This window comes from Camelus dromedarius, chromosome 7 (assembly GCF_036321535.1).
Source record: "Camelus dromedarius isolate mCamDro1 chromosome 7, mCamDro1.pat, whole genome shotgun sequence".
NCBI classification, from domain to species: Eukaryota; Metazoa; Chordata; class Mammalia; order Artiodactyla; family Camelidae; genus Camelus; species Camelus dromedarius.
The window spans coordinates 62,720,939-62,740,264 of NC_087442.1; the positions used below are offsets into that span (position 1 = coordinate 62,720,939).

The 19,326-nt window shown below is 44.0% G+C and overlaps 1 protein-coding gene, 1 non-coding gene and 1 pseudogene across 6 annotated transcripts in view; 2 read left to right on the plus strand and 1 right to left on the minus strand.

Annotated features, from left to right (window-relative positions):
• PEX1 (peroxisomal biogenesis factor 1) overlaps positions 1–7,716 on the plus strand; it is a 334,741-nt gene extending 327,025 nt beyond the window's left edge. For all 5 annotated transcript variants that reach the window (XM_064487572.1, XM_031454885.2, XM_064487573.1 and 2 more), the window contains one exon: positions 7,216–7,716. In XM_064487572.1, the coding sequence (XP_064343642.1) occupies positions 7,216–7,300 (85 nt within the window). In that variant the 3' untranslated portion in view covers positions 7,301–7,716. The remainder of the gene's footprint in view (positions 1–7,215) is intronic.
• A 2,494-nt stretch (positions 7,717–10,210) lies between these two features.
• Positions 10,211–10,283, plus strand: TRNAA-CGC (transfer RNA alanine (anticodon CGC)). Its single transcript has one exon. It is a non-coding gene; the product is annotated as a tRNA-Ala (tRNA).
• Positions 10,284–14,918: 4,635 nt separating this feature from the next.
• Positions 14,919–18,566, minus strand: LOC105087397 (MARCKS-related protein-like; annotated as a pseudogene).
• Between the last annotated feature and the right edge of the window lie 760 nt (positions 18,567–19,326).

Below are 19,326 nucleotides of genomic sequence, written 5' to 3' on the forward strand. Positions count from 1 at the left end.
CACATACGCAGGTAGACACACGGAACACTAGCCACCTCCTCCTCCTCCTTCCCCATTAGATAGATGGATAGATAGACAGACAGACAGACAGAGAGATACATAGCCAGACACTCTAGCCGCCTCCTCTTCCTGCTGAATTAGAGAGTGTGCGAGAGATACACGCAGATAGACACACTAGCCGCCGCCTCTGTTTACGTACGTAGAGAGAGGGAGTGAGAGATACACACACAGATCGATAGACACAGGAGCCTCCTCCTCCTCTTGTTTAGACAGATGGACAGGCACACTAGCCTCCTCCATGAGACAGATACATAGATACACAGACACAGTAGCCTTCTCGTCGTCCTCCATTAGGGAGATAAATAGAAAGACACATAGACAGACAGACACCCTAGCCTCCTCCTTCTGCTCCATTAGTGAGACAGACAGATACTCAGACACACTAGCCTCCTCCTCCTGCATTAAATACATAGATAGTAGATACATAGTTAGAAACACAGACAGACTGACAGACACACTGCATTCCTGCTCCTCTGCAGAGAGATAGTTAGACAGACTAGTCTATTCCTTCTTCATTAGACAGACAGACACACTACCCTCCTCCTGCTTCTCCTTTAGGTAGGTGGACAGGCACACTAGCCTCCTCCAGTAGGGATAGACAGAGACAGATACATAGATACACGGACACAATAGCCTTCTCCTCCATTTGATAGAGGAGGAGGACTCTAGTGTGTGTTTGTCTGTCTCTCCTCCTATCTATCAGATACATACACACACAGAGATAGACAGATAGACAGACCTATAGACAGACACACTAACCCCTCCTCCGTTTGATTCATTGATAGACACGCAAGGCTCCTCCTTCATTAGATAGACAAAATGATCAACCCACGGACAATTAGACACACTAGCCTCCTCCACCTCCTGTTTCGATAGAGACAGCGAGAGATACACACAGATAGACAGACACACTAGCCTCCTCCTCATGTTTAGATAACTAGAGAGAGAGAGAGAGAGAGAGAGACACACACAGATAGACACAGTAGCCTCCTCATCCTGTTGAGAGAGAGAGAGACACACACACACACAGGTAGACACACGGAACACTAGCCACCTCCTCCTCCTCCTTCCCCATTAGATAGATGGATAGACAGACAGACAGACAGAGAGATACATAGCCAGACACTCTAGCCGCCTCCTCTTCCTGCTGAAATAGAAAGAGAGTGTGCGAGAGATACACGCAGATAGACACACTAGCCGCCGCCTCTGTTTACATACGTAGAGAGAGGGAGTGAGAGATACACACACAGATCGATAGACACAGGGGCCTCCTCCTCCTCTTGTTTAGACAGATGGACAGGCACGCTAGCCGCCTCCTCCATTACATAGAAACACACACCGATACGTAGACATGCTAGCCGCCTCCTCCATTTGATAGATAGGAGGACAGACAGACAGAAAGACACTAGTGGCCTCCTCCTCCTCTATCAGATAGATACACAGGCAGAGATAGGTAGGTAGACAGACATATAGACAGACACACTACCCTCCTCCTGCTTCTCCATTAGATAGGTGCACAGGCACACTAGTCTCCTTCACTAGGGATATACAGAGACAGATACATAGATACACAGACACAGTAGCCTTCTCGTCCTCCTCCATTAGGGAGATAAATAGAAAGACAGATAGACAGACAGACACCCTAGCCTCCTCCTTCTGCTCCATTACAGAGACAGACAGATTCTCAGACACACTACCCTCCTCCTCCTCCTCCTGCATTAAATACATAGATAGTAGATACATAGTTTTAAACACAGACAGACAGACAGACACACTGGATTCCTGCTCCTCTGCAGAGAGATAGTTATACACACTACTCTATTCCTCCTGCATTAGACAGACAGACACACTACCCTCCTCCTGCTTCTCCTTTAGATAGGTGGACAGGCACACTAGCCTCCTCCACTAGGGACATACAGAGACAGATACATAGATACACGGACACAGTAGCCTTCTCCTCCATTTGATAGAGGAGGAGGAGGATGCTAGTGTGTGTTTGTCTGTCTGTCCTCCTATCTATCAGATACATACACACACAGAGATAGACAGATAGACAGACCTATAGACAGACACACTAACCCCTCCTCCGTTTGATTCATTGATAGACACGCAAGGCTCCTCCTTCATTAGATAGACAAAATGATCAACCCACGGACAATTAGACACACTAGCCTCCTCCACCTCCTGTTTCGATAGAGACAGCGAGAGATACACAGATAGACAGACACACTAGCCTCCTCCTCATGTTTAGATAACTAGAGAGAGAGAGAGAGAGAGAGAGACACACACAGATAGACACAGTAGCCTCCTCATCCTGTTGAGAGAGAGAGAGACACACACACACACAGGTAGACACACGGAACACTAGCCACCTCCTCCTCCTCCTTCCCCATTAGATAGATGGATAGACAGACAGACAGACAGAGAGATACATAGCCAGACACTCTAGCCGCCTCCTCTTCCTGCTGAAATAGAAAGAGAGTGTGCGAGAGATACACGCAGATAGACACACTAGCCGCCGCCTCTGTTTACATACGTAGAGAGAGGGAGTGAGAGATACACACACAGATCGATAGACACAGGGGCCTCCTCCTCCTCTTGTTTAGACAGATGGACAGGCACGCTAGCCGCCTCCTCCATTACATAGAAACACACACCGATACGTAGACATGCTAGCCGCCTCCTCCATTTGATAGATAGGAGGACAGACAGACAGAAAGACACTAGTGGCCTCCTCCTCCTCTATCAGATAGATACACAGGCAGAGATAGGTAGGTAGACAGACATATAGACAGACACACTACCCTCCTCCTGCTTCTCCATTACATAGGTGGACAGGCACACTAGCCTCCTCCACTAGGGATATACAGAGACAGATACATAGATACACAGACACAGTAGCCTTCTCCTCCATTTGATAGAGGAGGAGGAGGACGCTAGTGTGTGTTTGTCTGTCTGTCCTCCTATCTATCAGATACATACACACACAGAGATAGACAGATAGACAGACCTATAGACAGACACACTAACCCCTCCTCCGTTTGATTCATTGATAGACACGCAAGGCTCCTCCTTCATTAGATAGACAAAATGATCAACCCACGGACAATTAGACACACTAGCCTCCTCCACCTCCTGTTTCGATAGAGACAGCGAGAGATACACACAGATAGACAGACACACTAGCCTCCTCCTCATTTTTAGATAACTAGAGAGAGAGAGAGAGACACACACAGATAGACACAGTAGCCTCCTCATCCTGTTGAGAGAGAGAGAGAGAGAGACACACACACACACAGGTAGACACACGGAACACTAGCCACCTCCTCCTCCTCCTTCCCCATTAGATAGATGGATAGATAGACAGACAGACAGACAGAGAGATACATAGCCAGACACTCTAGCCGCCTCCTCTTCCTGCTGAATTAGAGAGTGTGCGAGAGATACACGCAGAGAGACACACTAGCCGCCGCCTCTGTTTACGTACGTAGAGAGAGGGAGTGAGAGATACACACACAGATCGATAGACACAGGAGCCTCCTCCTCCTCTTGTTTAGACAGATGGACAGGCACACTAGCCTCCTCCATGAGACAGATACATAGATACACAGACACTGTAGCCTTCTCGTCGTCCTCCATTAGGGAGATAAATAGAAAGACACATAGACAGACAGACACCCTAGCCTCCTCCTTCTGCTCCATTAGTGAGACAGACAGATACTCAGACACACTAGCCTCCTCCTCCTGCATTAAATACATAGATAGTAGATACATAGTTAGAAACACAGACAGACTGACAGACACACTGCATTCCTGCTCCTCTGCAGAGAGATAGTTAGACAGACTAGTCTATTCCTTCTTCATTAGACAGACAGACACACTACCCTCCTCCTGCTTCTCCTTTAGATAGGTGGACAGGCACACTAGCCTCCTCCAGTAGGGATAGACAGAGATAGATACATAGATACACAGACACAGTAGCCTTCTCCTCCATTTGATAGAGGAGGAGGACTCTAGTGTGTGTTTGTCTGTCTCTCCTCCTATCTATCAGATACATACACACACAGAGATAGACAGATAGACAGACCTATAGACAGACACACTAACCCCTCCTCCGTTTGATTCATTGATAGACACGCAAGGCTCCTCCTTCATTAGATAGACAAAATGATCAACCCACGGACAATTAGACACACTAGCCTCCTCCATTAAATACGTAGATATACAGATAGATGGATAGACACACTAGCCTCCTCCTCCTCCATTAGATAGATACAGACAGACAGACACACTAGCCTGCTTGATTAGCTAGACAGGCCCACCAGCCGCCTCCTCTTCTTCCTCCATTAGATAGAAAGACAGACAGACACTGTGCTCCCCCAGTAGACGGATATATAGACACACTGGCCTCCTCCTTCTCCTCCATTAGATACAGAGATAGACAGACACACTTGCCTCCTCTTCCTCTACATAGGGAGATAGATGGACACACTAGCCCCCTCCTCCTCCTCCATTAGAAACACAGACACACACACAGACCGAGAAACAGCCACACTAGCGTCCTCCTTATCCCCTATTAGACGGAGAGACAGACACACAGACAGACTAGCCGCCTCTTCGTCCTGTTGAGATACAGAAAGAAACACACACAGAGATACAAAGACACACTAGCCTCCTCCACCTCCTGTTTCGATAGAGACAGCGAGAGATACACACAGACAGACAGACACACTAGCCTCCTCCTCATTTTTAGATAACTAGAGACAGAGAGAGAGAGAGAGAGAGACACACACACACACAGGTAGACACACGGAACACTAGCCACGTCCTCCTCCTCCTTCCCCATTAGATAGATGGATAGATAGACAGACAGACAGACAGAGAGATACATAGCCAGACACTCTAGCCGCCTCCTCTTCCTGCTGAAATAGAAAGAGAGTGTGCGAGAGATACACGCAGATAGACACACTAGCCGCCGCCTCTGTTTAGATACGTAGAGAGAGGGAGTGAGAGATACACACACAGATCGATACACACAGGAGCCTCCTCCTCCTCTTGTTTAGACAGATGGACAGGCACGCTAGCCGCCTCCTCCATTACATAGAAACACACACCGATACGTAGACATGCTAGCCGCCTCCTCCATTTGATAGATAGGAGGACAGACAGACAGAAAGACACTAGTGGCCTCCTCCTCCTCTATCAGATAGATACACAGGCAGAGATAGGTAGGTAGACAGACCTATAGACAGACACAGTACCCTCCTCCTGCTTCTCCATTAGATAGGTGGACAGGCACACTAGCCTCCTCCACTAGGGATAGACAGAGACAGATACATAGATACACAGACACAGTAGCCTTCTCCTCCATTTGATAGAGGAGGAGGACGCTAGTGTGTGTTTGTTTGTCTCTCCTCCTATCTATCAGATACATACACACACAGAGATAGATAGATAGATAGACAGACCTATAGACAGACACACTAACCCCTCCTCCGTTTGATTCATTGATAGACACGCAAGGCTCCTCCTTCATTAGATAGACAAAATGATCAACACACGGACAATTAGACACACTAGCCTCCTCCATTAAATACGTAGATATACAGATAGATGGATAGACACACTAGCCTCCTCCTCCTCCATTAGATAGATACAGACAGACAGACACACTAGCCTGCTTTATTAGCTAGACAGGCACACCAGCCGCCTCCTCTTCTTCCTCCATTAGATAGAAAGACAGACAGACACTGTGCTCCCCCAGTAGACGGATATATAGACACACTGGCCTCCTCCTTCTCCTCCATTAGATACAGAGATAGACAGACACACTTGCCTCCTCTTCCTCTACATAGGGAGATAGATGGACACACTAGCCCCCTCCTCCTCCTCCATTAGAAACACAGACACACACACAGAGCGAGAAACAGCCACACTAGCGTCCTCCTTATCCTCTATTAGACGGACACACAGACAGACAGACAGACAGACACACTAGCCGCCTCTTCGTCCTGTTGAGATACAGAAAGAAACACACACAGAGATACAAAGACACACTAGCCTCCTCCTCCTCCTGTTTCGATAGAGACAGCGAAAGATACACACAGACAGACAGACACACTAGCCTCCTCCTCATTTTTACATAACTAGAGAGATGGAGAGAGAGAGAGACACAGACAGACACACTAGCCCTCTCCTGCTCCTCCATTAGATACAGGGATAGACACACTTGTCTCCTCCTCATTTTTAGATAACTAGAGAAATAGAGACACACACACAGATAGACACACTCGCGTCTTCATCCTGTTGAGAGAGTGAGAGAGAAACACAAGTAGACACTCGGAACACCTTCTTCGCCTCCTTTTGATAGACAAACAGGTAGACAGATTAGTGTCTTCCTCCTCCATTAGAGACAGAGATAGACCTTGGACTCCTCCCATTTTCCCTTAGAAAGACAGAGAAGAGAGATAACGACTGTAGCCTCGTCTTTGTCCTCCCTCCGTAATTCACGCAAGCCAGAAGAGAATGATTTCCTATGATATCACTAATATGTATAATCTAAAAAAAAAGAAAAAAGACAAGTTCTTTATGAACAGACACACAGGAAGAAAAACTTACGGTTACTTGAGGGGCTGGGTCCGCCAGGATGGGAGAAGTTGGGACGTTGAGAATATGAAAAATACATGTATGTTTATGTATGACTGAAGTGTGCTGTGCACCTGAATTTAACATTGTTAACTGACTGTACTTCAATAAAGGAAAAATGTACTATGAAATGTTTCCAAATTGCCGTCCAGAAATACCATATAGTGCACATTGCAACAGCAGTGTAATTATCATAGTGCTCGCGTCAGCAGGCACTAACTTTAAATGTAGTGTTTCTCTCTGTATGTTGTTTAAATACTTTTCTTTGATTGTAACTATAGAGGTTATATTTTTTATATGAGTATTGCCATTTGTATTATGTATTCATCCCTTTTGCTCCTTTTCCTGTTGAAGTGTTCAACTTTTAAAAATTTGTTAGAACTTCTTTAATTTCTGTTAATTTTTCCAGTTTATTTCCCTTTTCTTAAAAAATTCTGTCTACAATCCATTATTTTTGTAATTTTAGCATTTATACGTATTAAACATTATCTACCTTTTTTTATTTTTAAGGTATGAAAGCTTTCAAAATCCAAAGAAGAGAAAAAATCAAAGTGGAACAATGTTTCGACCTGGACAGAAAGTAACTCTAGCGTAAAATCTACTCTGATTTTTTTTTTTTTTTAGTGCTTTTGTCCCTGTGTTGTAGCAGTGAAAATGGTGTATGTAAATGTCTTTCTAATTAACTTAGTTTGTTAATGTATAAAATCACAGCCTGGTAAACCTGTGCTTGTGGCATAGTTGGGATTAGTTGGTGTTAATACTTTAGAATAAATTGAGATTTATAATACATTCTATGTTTTATTTCCTATATACATTAAATCCTTGATGAAATAATATTTGCCAAATGTTATAACTGATGTTTTTCTCCTCTGAAGAAAACATAGAGGATTAAATACATTTCTTAGAACTCACCGACAGTTGTGTGCTCAACATCTTTCGTGCATTTGACAAACTTTATGCTTAGCAACTTCTTGACTTTTGTCGAAATAAAATATCCAGTTATTAACTGTTCCAATTATCTGTTCTTGTATCTGAAAACATGGAATTTACACACAATTTAAATAAATATAATTGCTCCTTTAACCAGAAATGAGACCACGTCTCTGTAATAAAGCTCCAGCTGCTAGGCCAGGGTCCTGAATGACGTCCATTCCTCCTCTAGTTCCATGACTTTATCTTGCTGTATGCTGACCTCTGAACTCAACTGTCAAGTCAGCCACCATCAACACCAACTACGTGTAGTAATGTGTTAAGGGGCAAGGAGAACGTTAAGTAACATACGCAGATAAATACATGAGACAGCAAAGAAAAATGTGTAGGCTGCAACCGTTGCTCTTTCTGCCGTTAGTCTTGAGGCCATGGCTGGTATTTTTTTATTTTTATCTTCCATGACTTACTCCATGTTCCTCTGATTTCAGCCCTCACCTTCATGGATTAGAGGCCTTTACTGAGTGGGATGGTCTAAACCTGCATTTCTATCACAGCCTTTCCATCAGTTGCCTAAGATTGCAAATGTCTCACATTAAATTTACCATAAATAACAAGGTTCCGTCCATACTTCTCCCATCCCCCATTGTGTACCATCAACTCTGTTCACTCAGCCAGTATTGTAACCCTCCCCTTTCAAAGCATTACAGTCATTGCTGTGTTCCCCTGGTAGAATTCCTCCCTTGCTCCCCTCAAATCAGCAAAGCCCAGCATCTCTAGGAATGGAGACAAAGATGTTTGTGTCACTAGATACTGAGAAGTGCCCTTCTCCCTTGCACTTTGGTTCCTAGATCCTTGTATTTAGGCCTTGGTCACAGTATATACAATAAGCACTACATACAGCAGATCAGGACTCCAATCTACAACCCCAAGAGGCCAGCTGTTTCAGACTCTATGAGGAGTGTATTTACATTAACTCCAGGGAATTCACTGTAAAGGGAGTTTTGTGATCAGAAGTAAGGGGTAGCCTAACAGTGTAAAAGCATGTAGTGAATCCCTGAGAGATGACATTGGTAGGAGTTTAGAGGACAAAGCATATCTAATTCAAGAATGTGTCCTCACCAAGGCACAAGATAAAAATCCCAGAAGAAATAAGTCATGATGAGATAGGCAGTTTATCCGAGAAAGAATTTAGAATAATGATGGCGAAGATGTTCAGAGAACTCAAGAGGAGTATAGATGCACAGAGTGAAGTTTTTAGCAGAGTGTGAAAATATAAATACCCAAACAGAGCTGAAGAGTAGAAGCACTAAAATGAACAACACGCTAGAAGGAACCAAGAATAGACTAAATGAGGCAGAACAGATCAGTGAGCTAGAAGACAAGATTAGTGGAAATCACTACTGCAGAACAGAAAAGAGAATGATAAGAAATGAGGATAGTTTAACAGAACTCTGGAACAACATGAAACGTGCTAATATTTGCATTATAGGGATCCCAGAAAGAGAAGATAGATAAAACCTGAGAAAATTTTTGAAGAGATAACCGAAAACTTCCCAAACTTGGGAAAGGAAACAGTCACCCAAGTGCAGGAAGCACAGACAGTTCCACACAGAATCAACCCAAAGAGGAACACCCCAAGGCACACAGTAATCAAACTGACAAAAAGTAAGGATAAGGAGAGAATATTAAAACCAGCAAGAGAAAAGCAACAAATAACATACAAAGGAACTCCCATAAGGTTATCAGCTGAATTTTCAGAAGAAATTCTATAGGCCAGAAGGGAGTGGCAAGATACATTTAAAGTGATGAAGGGGGAAAAATCTACAACCAAGAATACCCTACCCAGCCAGGCTCTCGTTCAGATTTGATGGAGAAAGCAAAAGCCTCACAGATAAACAAAAGCTTAAAGAATTCACCACCACCAAACCAGCTTTACAATAAATGTGAAAGGAACTTCTCTAGTCATCAAACCACAGGAAAAGACACACATGCACCCCAATGCTCATAGGAGCACTACTGATAATAGCCAAGACATGGAAACAATGTAAATGTCCAATGACAGATGACCAGATAAAGAATTTGTGGTCTATTTATACAACAGAATACTACTCAGGGATAAGAAAGAATAAAATAATGCCTTTGGAGCAACATAAATGGACCTTGAGATCATCATTCTAAGTGAAGCTAAGAAGAGAAAGAAAAATACCGTATGATTCATATGTGCAATCTCAAAAAAGAAAAAAGAGGACATTAATGGACTCATCTACAAAACAGAAGCAGACTCCCAGGCATAGTAAACAATTTTATGGTTAATGGGTGAAAGGGGGTGGGAACGGATAAATTTGGGAGTTTGAGATTTGCAAAGGTTAACCACTATATATAGAAATAAATAAAAAACCAAATTTCTTCTCTATAGCACAGGGAACTATATTCAGTATCTTGTAATAACCTTTAATGAAAAAGAATATGAAAACAAATATATGTGTGTATATGCATGACTGAGACTTTGTGCTGTACACCAGAAATTGACACATTGTAACTGACTGTACTTCAATTAAAAAAAGAACACCTGGGGGGAGGGTATAGCTCAGTGTTAGAGTGCATGCCTCGCATGCATGAGGTCCTGAGTTCAATCCCCAGTACCTCCATTAAAAAAAAAAACCTAATTACCTCCCCCCCAAACAAACAAAAACAATAAATAAAACATCAATTAAGAAAAAAAAGAACACTCCAGATGCCGAGACAGCATACCAAATCAAAACAGTGTGTTAATTAGAAACAAGTTCAGTGCATTAATACACTCAACTTGACCAATTATTAAATTTCTCCCTTCTTAGCCTAGCGCCACCCCCCCCACACTCTACCTCCACATATATTCTTTATATTTTGCAAGAAAAAGCAAAATATTGTAGTTCTTTTATTGTCTAAGCCTCCTCCTTCTGACTTTCTCTTCACTCCCTGGGGCATGTTGGAATCGGACAGGAGATGGGAGGGTTGGAAGGCAAGGATGAGCTTCCTCTTGCAAGACTGAGCCCCCACCAGACAAGGGCTTTTTCAGGGTCTTCAAACAAGGGTCACAGGGGCTACCTCACTATCAAGCAAGATTTTTAAAAAGGGTAAAGATTCAAGGGAATCCAGTTCCTTCCACGTGTCCCCACCCCAGTTATCAGGGGCCCACTCTTTTCTGACCAATACCTTAACTTCTCCATAAGAGATCTAAAACGGCTATGAACTCAGTGGATAATGCCATCCAGTCATCAATAGGATCAAACTCTGCATTTGACTTTCAGCCTCATGGCGCCAAAAGACAAGGGATTCTTCCGGCCATCATACTAATCCCTAATTTTCAGCCTATGCCTTGAGCTGAAAATATCAACTGGGCTTGCCTTGCTCCTTTAAGCTCTCTAGTGCTGTCATCAGTGCACCCATTTGAAACCCTTGTGTGTTTGATGCTATTCCACAGCAGCAACCTATTCAATGGGCACTTCATTCCTGGGAATAATTTGTGATATTTCAGCTGTTTTGCCACCGAATGCCATCGCCTGCCAAATTCATATCCCGTAATACGAAATGGATTTTCCGCACCCTCAGCCTTTACTAGGGCAGGTAACTAGTCCCAAATTTCCTCCCTTTTTTTTTTTTTTCTCCCAAGTCTTGCCTGCAACCACTTCGGGTAACAGAACCCAACCCTGGCTTTTTTAAGCAGAAAGGAATTTATTAAAAGCTTTATTGGGGTGAGAAAGCAGAGATGCTCGAAGACCCATGAGATCATGTCACCAGTCTTTGGATGACATGAGAGCTTGGCATAAAAGGCCTCCCAAGCGAAAAAAATAAAGTAACACCAACCTCGCCCACAAGACCCCCTGCTATGGATGACGTCACCCCATTTATACCACTCGGAGTCTGCCCATTCCTGAATTTCTAGCTTCCAGAAACCCCGTGTATAAGGCCAGCAGTCTGCTCTGCTACGAAGCCAGGCCTAACCGGCATAGCTCATAATTAGTATAACAAGCAAAAAGTTCAGCTTTATACATACTGAGTGGTGGTCTCACCATCCTTTGATACTTTCCTAATCAAGATCAATAATTCCTAATCTAGTCATCTATTAGAATCTAACTGGGAGAACACTTACTGTGAGCACCAGCTAGTAACTTGCAAGGCTGGTTTGTTTCACCACGTCCAGCTGCCTCTGTGTTACATGGAAAATGCCACAGAAAGGCCAGGTTTCATGCATACTGTTCACCGCTGTTACCTAGAAAAGTGCTCCTTATACTGGTGATCAATCAATAAGCATTTGTGAATGAATCATTCTTATTTCTTAACTGAAATTGGAATAATCCTCCTTTGAATAAATAAGGGGGGGAAAAAAACCAAAATCTAATATTTCAAGACTTTTTTTTTTAGATTAGAACATGTATGATTGACTAGGAATCAGTTTTGATTGTAAAAGCAGTGGAAATTGGCCATCTACAATAGTTTCAGGAGATATTTCATGGATTCTTAAATTAAATGGACATTTTGTATTCCAATAGTAAAATACTCCATGCTTACAAATATAAAGAAGAAAAAATAAAAGTGTAAAATGTGAAACACTGACTTTATGTCATGGAGTTTACCCATTTCCTAAGTAAACTGACATTTTTATAGCACTAGCATAGGATTCCCAGGAAGTTTCCAATAATCAAACAAACCAAAAACAAAAAGCAGAGGAATGTTTCAGGATAAAAAATACCATCAACCATGTATCGAAAGAGACGTTTTCAGAGATTTCAGACAGAAAACTGAAATAAGGCATTGTGGCCTCGGTATTTACTTTAAGTACAGTCAGGTGACAAAAATCTGAAGATGGATCAGTCAGTTCAAATGATGAGTAAAATATTAAAAACGTGTTACTGTCATTTGAGGACAGTGAAAACCTTAACCCTAGTTTTAGGGCAGGGCGTTGGTGGATCGGATATAGATCCAAACTACCCTATGGCCTCTGATCACAACCACTTCCTGGCATCTCAGAAACACCTGCAGCTGTGACTGACATCACCAGAGAGCCTTGGTTTTGAAGGGACTGACCCAGAGGCTGATGGTCCAGCACAGCAGAGGTGGGATCGAAATCGTTCCTCACTGGCGCCTTCTTGGCATCTGATGGAGAGGAAGGCCAGAGGTTGTGAAGACTCCCTCCTGTATCTTATACTATGATCAGTGCGCACTGATCCCAAGGGGGCGGGCAGGCAGGGAGGATGTGAGATTGACATAGCAACCCACCATCACTACCAGAAAAAAGACCTCAGAACAAACCCAGGGAGAGTAGAATTTCCTACCTTACCTTTTTTCGCCTGTGAGTAATAAGCACAGGACCAGCCTAACTGGAATGGACACCAGCTGAACCAGCATCACCAGGTACATGGTTCTCTGTTTACAATCCATTCTCCCAACTGAGCTTTCTAAAGTGTGCCAAGCCGCAGCAGCACTGTGCTTTCACTCCCTGCCAGACACTGTGTCTGTGCACCTTACCACCATGTTGAATCCCCTCAACTGCCTGAGGAGATTATTTCAATGATCTTGTATTTAACCCCAGGTGAGTCCAAAACCCATGGCCTTACAGCATTCTACCCTGTCCACTCATAAGTGTTCTCCTCGATCAACACAGAAACAGAACCAAGAGCAACTTCACTCATAAGATTTCTGAAGCCCTCTGTTGTAACTCGTTTAAGACAGTATCTTGAAAAGACAAATCAATGGAAAGATACATTGTGCTCATGGATTGGAAGAATATTGTTAAAATATCCATATAACCAAAGTAACCTACCGATCCAATGCAATCGCTAGAAAAATCCCAATGGCATTTTTCAGAGAAATAGAACAAGCAAGCCTAAAATGTATATGGGACCACAAAAGACTCCAAAGAGCAAAAGCAATCTTAAGGAAAACTTATATGGAAGCACTATGCTGATTTCAAACTATGTTAAAAAGTTTTAGTAATCAAAATAGTCTGGTACTGCTCTAAAAACAGACACATAGATCAAGGGAACTTAATAGACAGCCCAGAAATAAACCCACACCTCTATGGTCAATTAATTTATGACAAACGAGCCAAGAACATGCAACAGGGAAAGGATGGTATCTTCAATAAACAGTACTGGGAAGACCGGACAGCCACATGCAAAAGAAGGAAACTGCACCCCTATTTTATACCATCCACAAAATTTAACTCAGAATGGATTAAAGACTTGAACTTAAGACCTGAAGCCATCAAACTCCCAGATGAAAACATAGTGTGTAATCTTGACTCTGGTCTTGGTGATAATTTTTTGGAATTGATACCAAAAGCAAAGGTGACAAAAGCAAAATGAACAAGTAGGACTACATCAACATACAAAGTTTCTGTACAGAAAAAGAAACCATCAACAAACTGAAAAGGCAACCTACCAAATGTGAGAAAATACTTGCAAATCATGTATCTAATAAGGGATTAATATCTAAAATATATTAAAAACTCATGCAACTCAATAGCAAAAATGAAATAATCTGATTAGAAAATGAGGAGAGGATCTGAATAGACTTTTTTCCAAAGAAGACAGACAGCTGGCCAACAGGTATAGGAAAAGATGCTCAACATCACAAATCATTAGGGAAATGCATAACAAAACCGCAGTGCAATAAACTCATAAACCTATCAGAATGATTAATATCAGAAAGACAAGAAATAACAAGTGTTGGCAAGGGTATGGAAGAAAGGGAACCCTTTTGCCCTGCTGATAAGAATGTACATGGGTACAGCCACTATGGAAAACAATATGAAAGTTTCTGAAAAAATTAAACAGAACTATCACATGATCCAGCAATTCTACTTCTGAAGTATGTATCACTGCTGGTTGGAGACTGTGTGGTGTTTCACAGTGTACCTCGCCGCATGGAAATTTTCTTAAGGTTGGCAGGTGACCTAGTGTCTATCTAACCCATTTGGTGACCAACTCATCCTAGCAGTCTTAGGCTTAAGGAGCCAGAGCTCTAACAGCTGTGTCCACCAATTCTGCAGCACTAGCTCTAAGATGCTCATTAGCAATAGTTACGTTTTTATGAGATTTCTTTATAGTGGTGGACACCCTAATGTTTTTTTACTAAGGGACATTTATTCCTTTTCCAAATGTTACATTAAAACCAGGTAGAAGAGAATGGTTTCAGCAGTTAGGAAAAAAAAAGTACAAATCTAGGGTTTCTAAGTTATTTACAACAATTGGTGGGGGGAAAAAAGACAAGTTGTTTCACATTACAGACTCCCCCCCCAGACCCCAAAGCTTCGTATTTGTTTACTAAGTCAAAAAAGAGACACAGATGATTCACAAGGTGGAGGTTTGAACTTGAGTAAATTTATAAAAACTTGGTCAGGGCCAGTGTCCTCCCCAGCCCAGGTACCACTAGGCACAGCACAAAAGACTAAAAACTCAATGGCGAAGGCTGGACACTCAGGGTTTGGGAGTGTAGGCACCCCCACATCCCGCTCAGGGATTTAGAAAAGAACTGGGGAAGAAAAACAACAATTGCCCTCTGCAGGAGTGGGGACAGGGAAGGAGGCAGGGCCACGACAGGAGCATTTCACATCACTAACTTAACTTGGGAAACTGGGAGGGACCATCTTCAACTGGCCTCAAGAGAAAGATCAACTGGATGATGGGAGAATCTATCTGCAACCACAGGGAGAGGAGGAGAGGGAACATGGCTAGGGGGCAACATCCCCTTCCATTCCTGGCACAGGAAGGCAGCCAGAGCACCAGGTCCAGGCAGTGACCTCACAATGACAGCACAGTTTTTGCAGCTTAGAAATCACCCACCTGCCCGCAACCAGCTACTCATTCTGCTCGCTTGCTGGTGTAGGGCCACTCTCTGGCCTGGGACCCTGCCTCTTCTTCTGTGTCTCCTCCCTTGAAGGCAGCGCCAGTCTCTGCCACTTTGGCCTGGGGCTCCCGGCTCTCAAGGGTGGCAACAGCCTCGCCCTTCCTGGGCAATGCCTTCCTTGCTGCAGGCTCTGATCTCCCCCTGCTCCTGCTCTTCCTGTGGGTGAGGAGGCTGACTAATCACCCCTGCCCTCCTTCCGATTTCTTTTGAAGGACAGGCCACTCAAATTGAAAGGCTTTTTGAAAGAATTTCTTCTTCTTGGGTGTCCCCTGCGGGGGGCGGGGAGGCTCTCCCTTGGCTTCACCGTCCTGGCTAGGGGGTGCCGGCTCGACGGCATCGCCAGCGGCCCCGGCTACCTCTTCTGTTCCGTTCACCCGGGGCGACTCTCCTTCATCCTAGGGGGAATGAGTCTCCATTGCTCTTTACGTGGCCGTTCTCCCGTCCGTTAGCCTTCGCGGGGGAAGTGCCTGCTGCCTCCCCGGCGATCACGTCGCCCCGGGGAGACACGGAGCTCTGGCTGCCCAAGGCGGGGGTTCTGCTGGGGTGGGGGCCGGGGCCGGAGCCGCCCTGGGCTCGCGCCGCAGGGCACAGGTGAGTAGGGCGGGCCTGGCTAGCGGAAGGGTGGGGCTCTCGCCCGACGGGTAGGGGTGTCGGGGAAACCCCGCCCCCGGCCCCGCCCAGCGCCCGCCGCGCCCGCCCCACGCCACGCCAGAACGCCTCCTAATGGCTTTTAGTATTTCGAATCCTGCCTTCTTAGATTCTGGTGTGCCGTTGGTCAAAACAGCCCGAAAGTTCTTAATTTATTTCCCCAAATGCCCCAATGGTTTTCGCTGTGGACTTGACCTTGAGGCTTTGCGAGTCCCCTAACAGCTGGCATCTTGCTTCCTTTAGATTGAGAGGTACCTATTATTTCCCCTTGTTGAAATATCCTCCCTAAGTCAACCAGGCTTCCTGTTTCTGGCTGCCTGTGCACAGTTCCCGAGACCGGTCAGGACCTCCCGGAGGCGCTTACCTCGTAGATGAGGTTGGCCACAAACCCAAATCTTGCGGCCCATTAAGTCTTACCTTGAAAAATTTGGAGTTTCTCACACCCCAATTTTCCACCTGGAAGGATGCGGACAAACTGGAAGAGCTCAGAAAGGCAGAGTAAGGGGATCCCGAAGAGCGGCAAAGAGGTGGTGTACCTGAAGAGCTTTAAGGCTACCCTCACCTTCGTCCAGGAGCCTCTCGGTACCTCCAACAGCTGCCTTCAGGACTTCTTTCTGCGCCAAAACTGTCAAAGGACAAACCTAAAACACTTTAGTAACAAATTTATGTCCTTTAGTCAAGGGAACACAACCCATGGATTGGGGGAGCGCAGGGCCTCACACGCAGTGCAGCCCACTCCCAGGATTCTGGGCAGGAGCGAGTTTCACCCAGCGTTAGAGGCAACGTGGAAACGTCACGATTGGCCAGAAGGAGGGATTCAAGAGAGGAGCAGGTTCCGTTTTCAAGGGTCAGGTAAACAGGCCACAGCTGAGCTGTAGAGCTGTGATTGGCGGGTGTCAGTTTCCTTGACAGGTGAGGAATTACCTTCATCAGGGTTAATTGATATAAACAGGCCTTTGATGATCTTCCTAAATTGCCCCAAAGCAGGATGCTAGCAGACCTCTTTCTCACTTTGTAGAAACTGAAGCTTTTATCAGCTGAATTGTATATGCAAGAGAGAACTAGCTTGAAAACAACGGTTCTCATTTCTGGCTTCACATGAGAATCGCCTCTGGAACTTCAAACATTTTTTTGTATTTTTAAGTTTTACTAGATTCTTTGGAAACTAGTGAAGTCCCTGTCTCACTCCCAGAGATAATGGTTTAATTAATTGCCTTGTGGGACCTCCCAGCAGTTTTGGGGGTTTTTTTGTTTTTGTTTTTAAAGCTACAGGGGTTTTTCTAGTGCGTTCGTGACTCACCAGTGAAAGGTGGGGGGAAGGAGGCGGAATCTTAAAACGTGTTCAAAATCCACATGATTAATTCTTTAAATATAAAAAAAGAGATAATTTTTGTGAACCTGCTAGGTACAAAGCATTGACAAGTGCATGTGGAGAATGAAAAGAAAATGAATTTCCCTTTGGCAGGGGATTACAGTTTTGCCCTTTGTCCATAAATTCAGAACCTCTTAGACTTGTTAAGTAAGCCATAATCTAGGTCATAAGGCTGTGTGAGTGGAGGATGGGTCTCTGAGCCTGAGCTCAGGGGCCGCCATGTTGAAACCCTCACAGATGCAGGTATTAATAGCAGCCCTGACCCGGCCGAGGCCTGGGTCAGGAAGCTGCCCACTTCCTCCCTCTTCCAAATGTAGGGCACTGTAAGGACAAATAAGAGTTTAAAAGAAGAAGCTTGATTTCCTTTCTATATCAGAATATTTACCTTAGAAAACTTTAAAGTATCTTCTCATCTCTTTGAAATGTATCTGTTTAGAAACTAAATAAGCCTGTCAGCTTTACAACCTAGGAGTGTTTCTCAAGGACCTGGGAGCCATCTCTCTGAAATGTAAATGTGAGAGACAGCACCCCAACCTCCAGTTTCTGTGGGAGGGTAAGAGCCTAACTTCGGTGTTCCAAGCTGTAAAAGTACTTCCATCGTAAAGATACGAGTTTGTCCCCTGCCCCACATAAAGTCAGTTAGCTAACACAGGTGATCGCCCCCATCACAGGTGAACTTAGGAATACCTGCACGTGACTAATGGCGCTGTCAAGTTCTCTTTGCCGAGGACTAGTTACTGTTTGTCTTAAGAACATGTATGTAATGGGCTGTACCTGCTTGGCTGTATTAAAGGGTGAGCATTCTTTGTCTTTGCAGCCTCAGCCAATTGCCTGTGGTGAATAGCACACTCTGGCTAAATGTTCAGGAAAGAGTAAGTGTTTACTTCCTCTGCGACCTTCGTGGAGAGGATTTCTGGGTTGGGAGTTTTGTTTGTTTTTTTTTTAATTGTATCTTCCCAACAGCACCTTCACTCTTTATTCTAAGGTTACTGTCTCTTTCACTCGCACCTTCCCTATCCATGTGGACAAGTACTAAAGACATAGGTGTTTTTGTTATAAACTTCCTCCATTCTACCCAGCTTCGGGTGGGACACAGGAGTTAGGATAATTCCAAATAGTGACGATGTTTCAAGAAGTTGAGGTTATGATTGTAGCTTTTCTGTTTGTAGTTGAGTGATTATTTCATGCTAGTCTGTCATGCTGAATAAGAAATACTGGTTAATGATTCCCACTTAAACAGAAAAAAGAGAAAAAGGGAGAAGAGAGAGTTATCTGGTTTTAAATTTTGTATACACCTCTTTTGACAGATAGAAATTAAAGTATTTTTAAATAATCCAATCTGTTCATCTTTTCCTATGTGATATCCTTCATTGTTTTTCAATTAAAAATTTATCAAAGTAATCCATGTACTTTTTTTAAAAAGGCAAGTAATTCTAAATAGCTTATAATGAAAAACATCAGTTCCCTGCCTTATTCATCAGTGCCTCAGTAACTGTACCAGTCAGGATTTAATCAGAGAAACAGAGCCACTAGGAATGATACAGAATAAAGGACCCACAACAGAGATTTTACCTTAGACAATTATGGGAGCCTGTTGAACAGTCTGTAAGGCTTTTGCTTCTGTGTCTGGGGCTGGGGCATAAAACCAGCAGGGCAGGCAGTCTGCATGGGAAAATGGACTTGAAGTGGAGGAGAGCAAGGACAAAGTTGAACCTGCATTAGTCTCTCACCCCTGCCAAGCCTCCAACCTCAATGATGCAGGTGCCCTGCAGGAGAAGCCG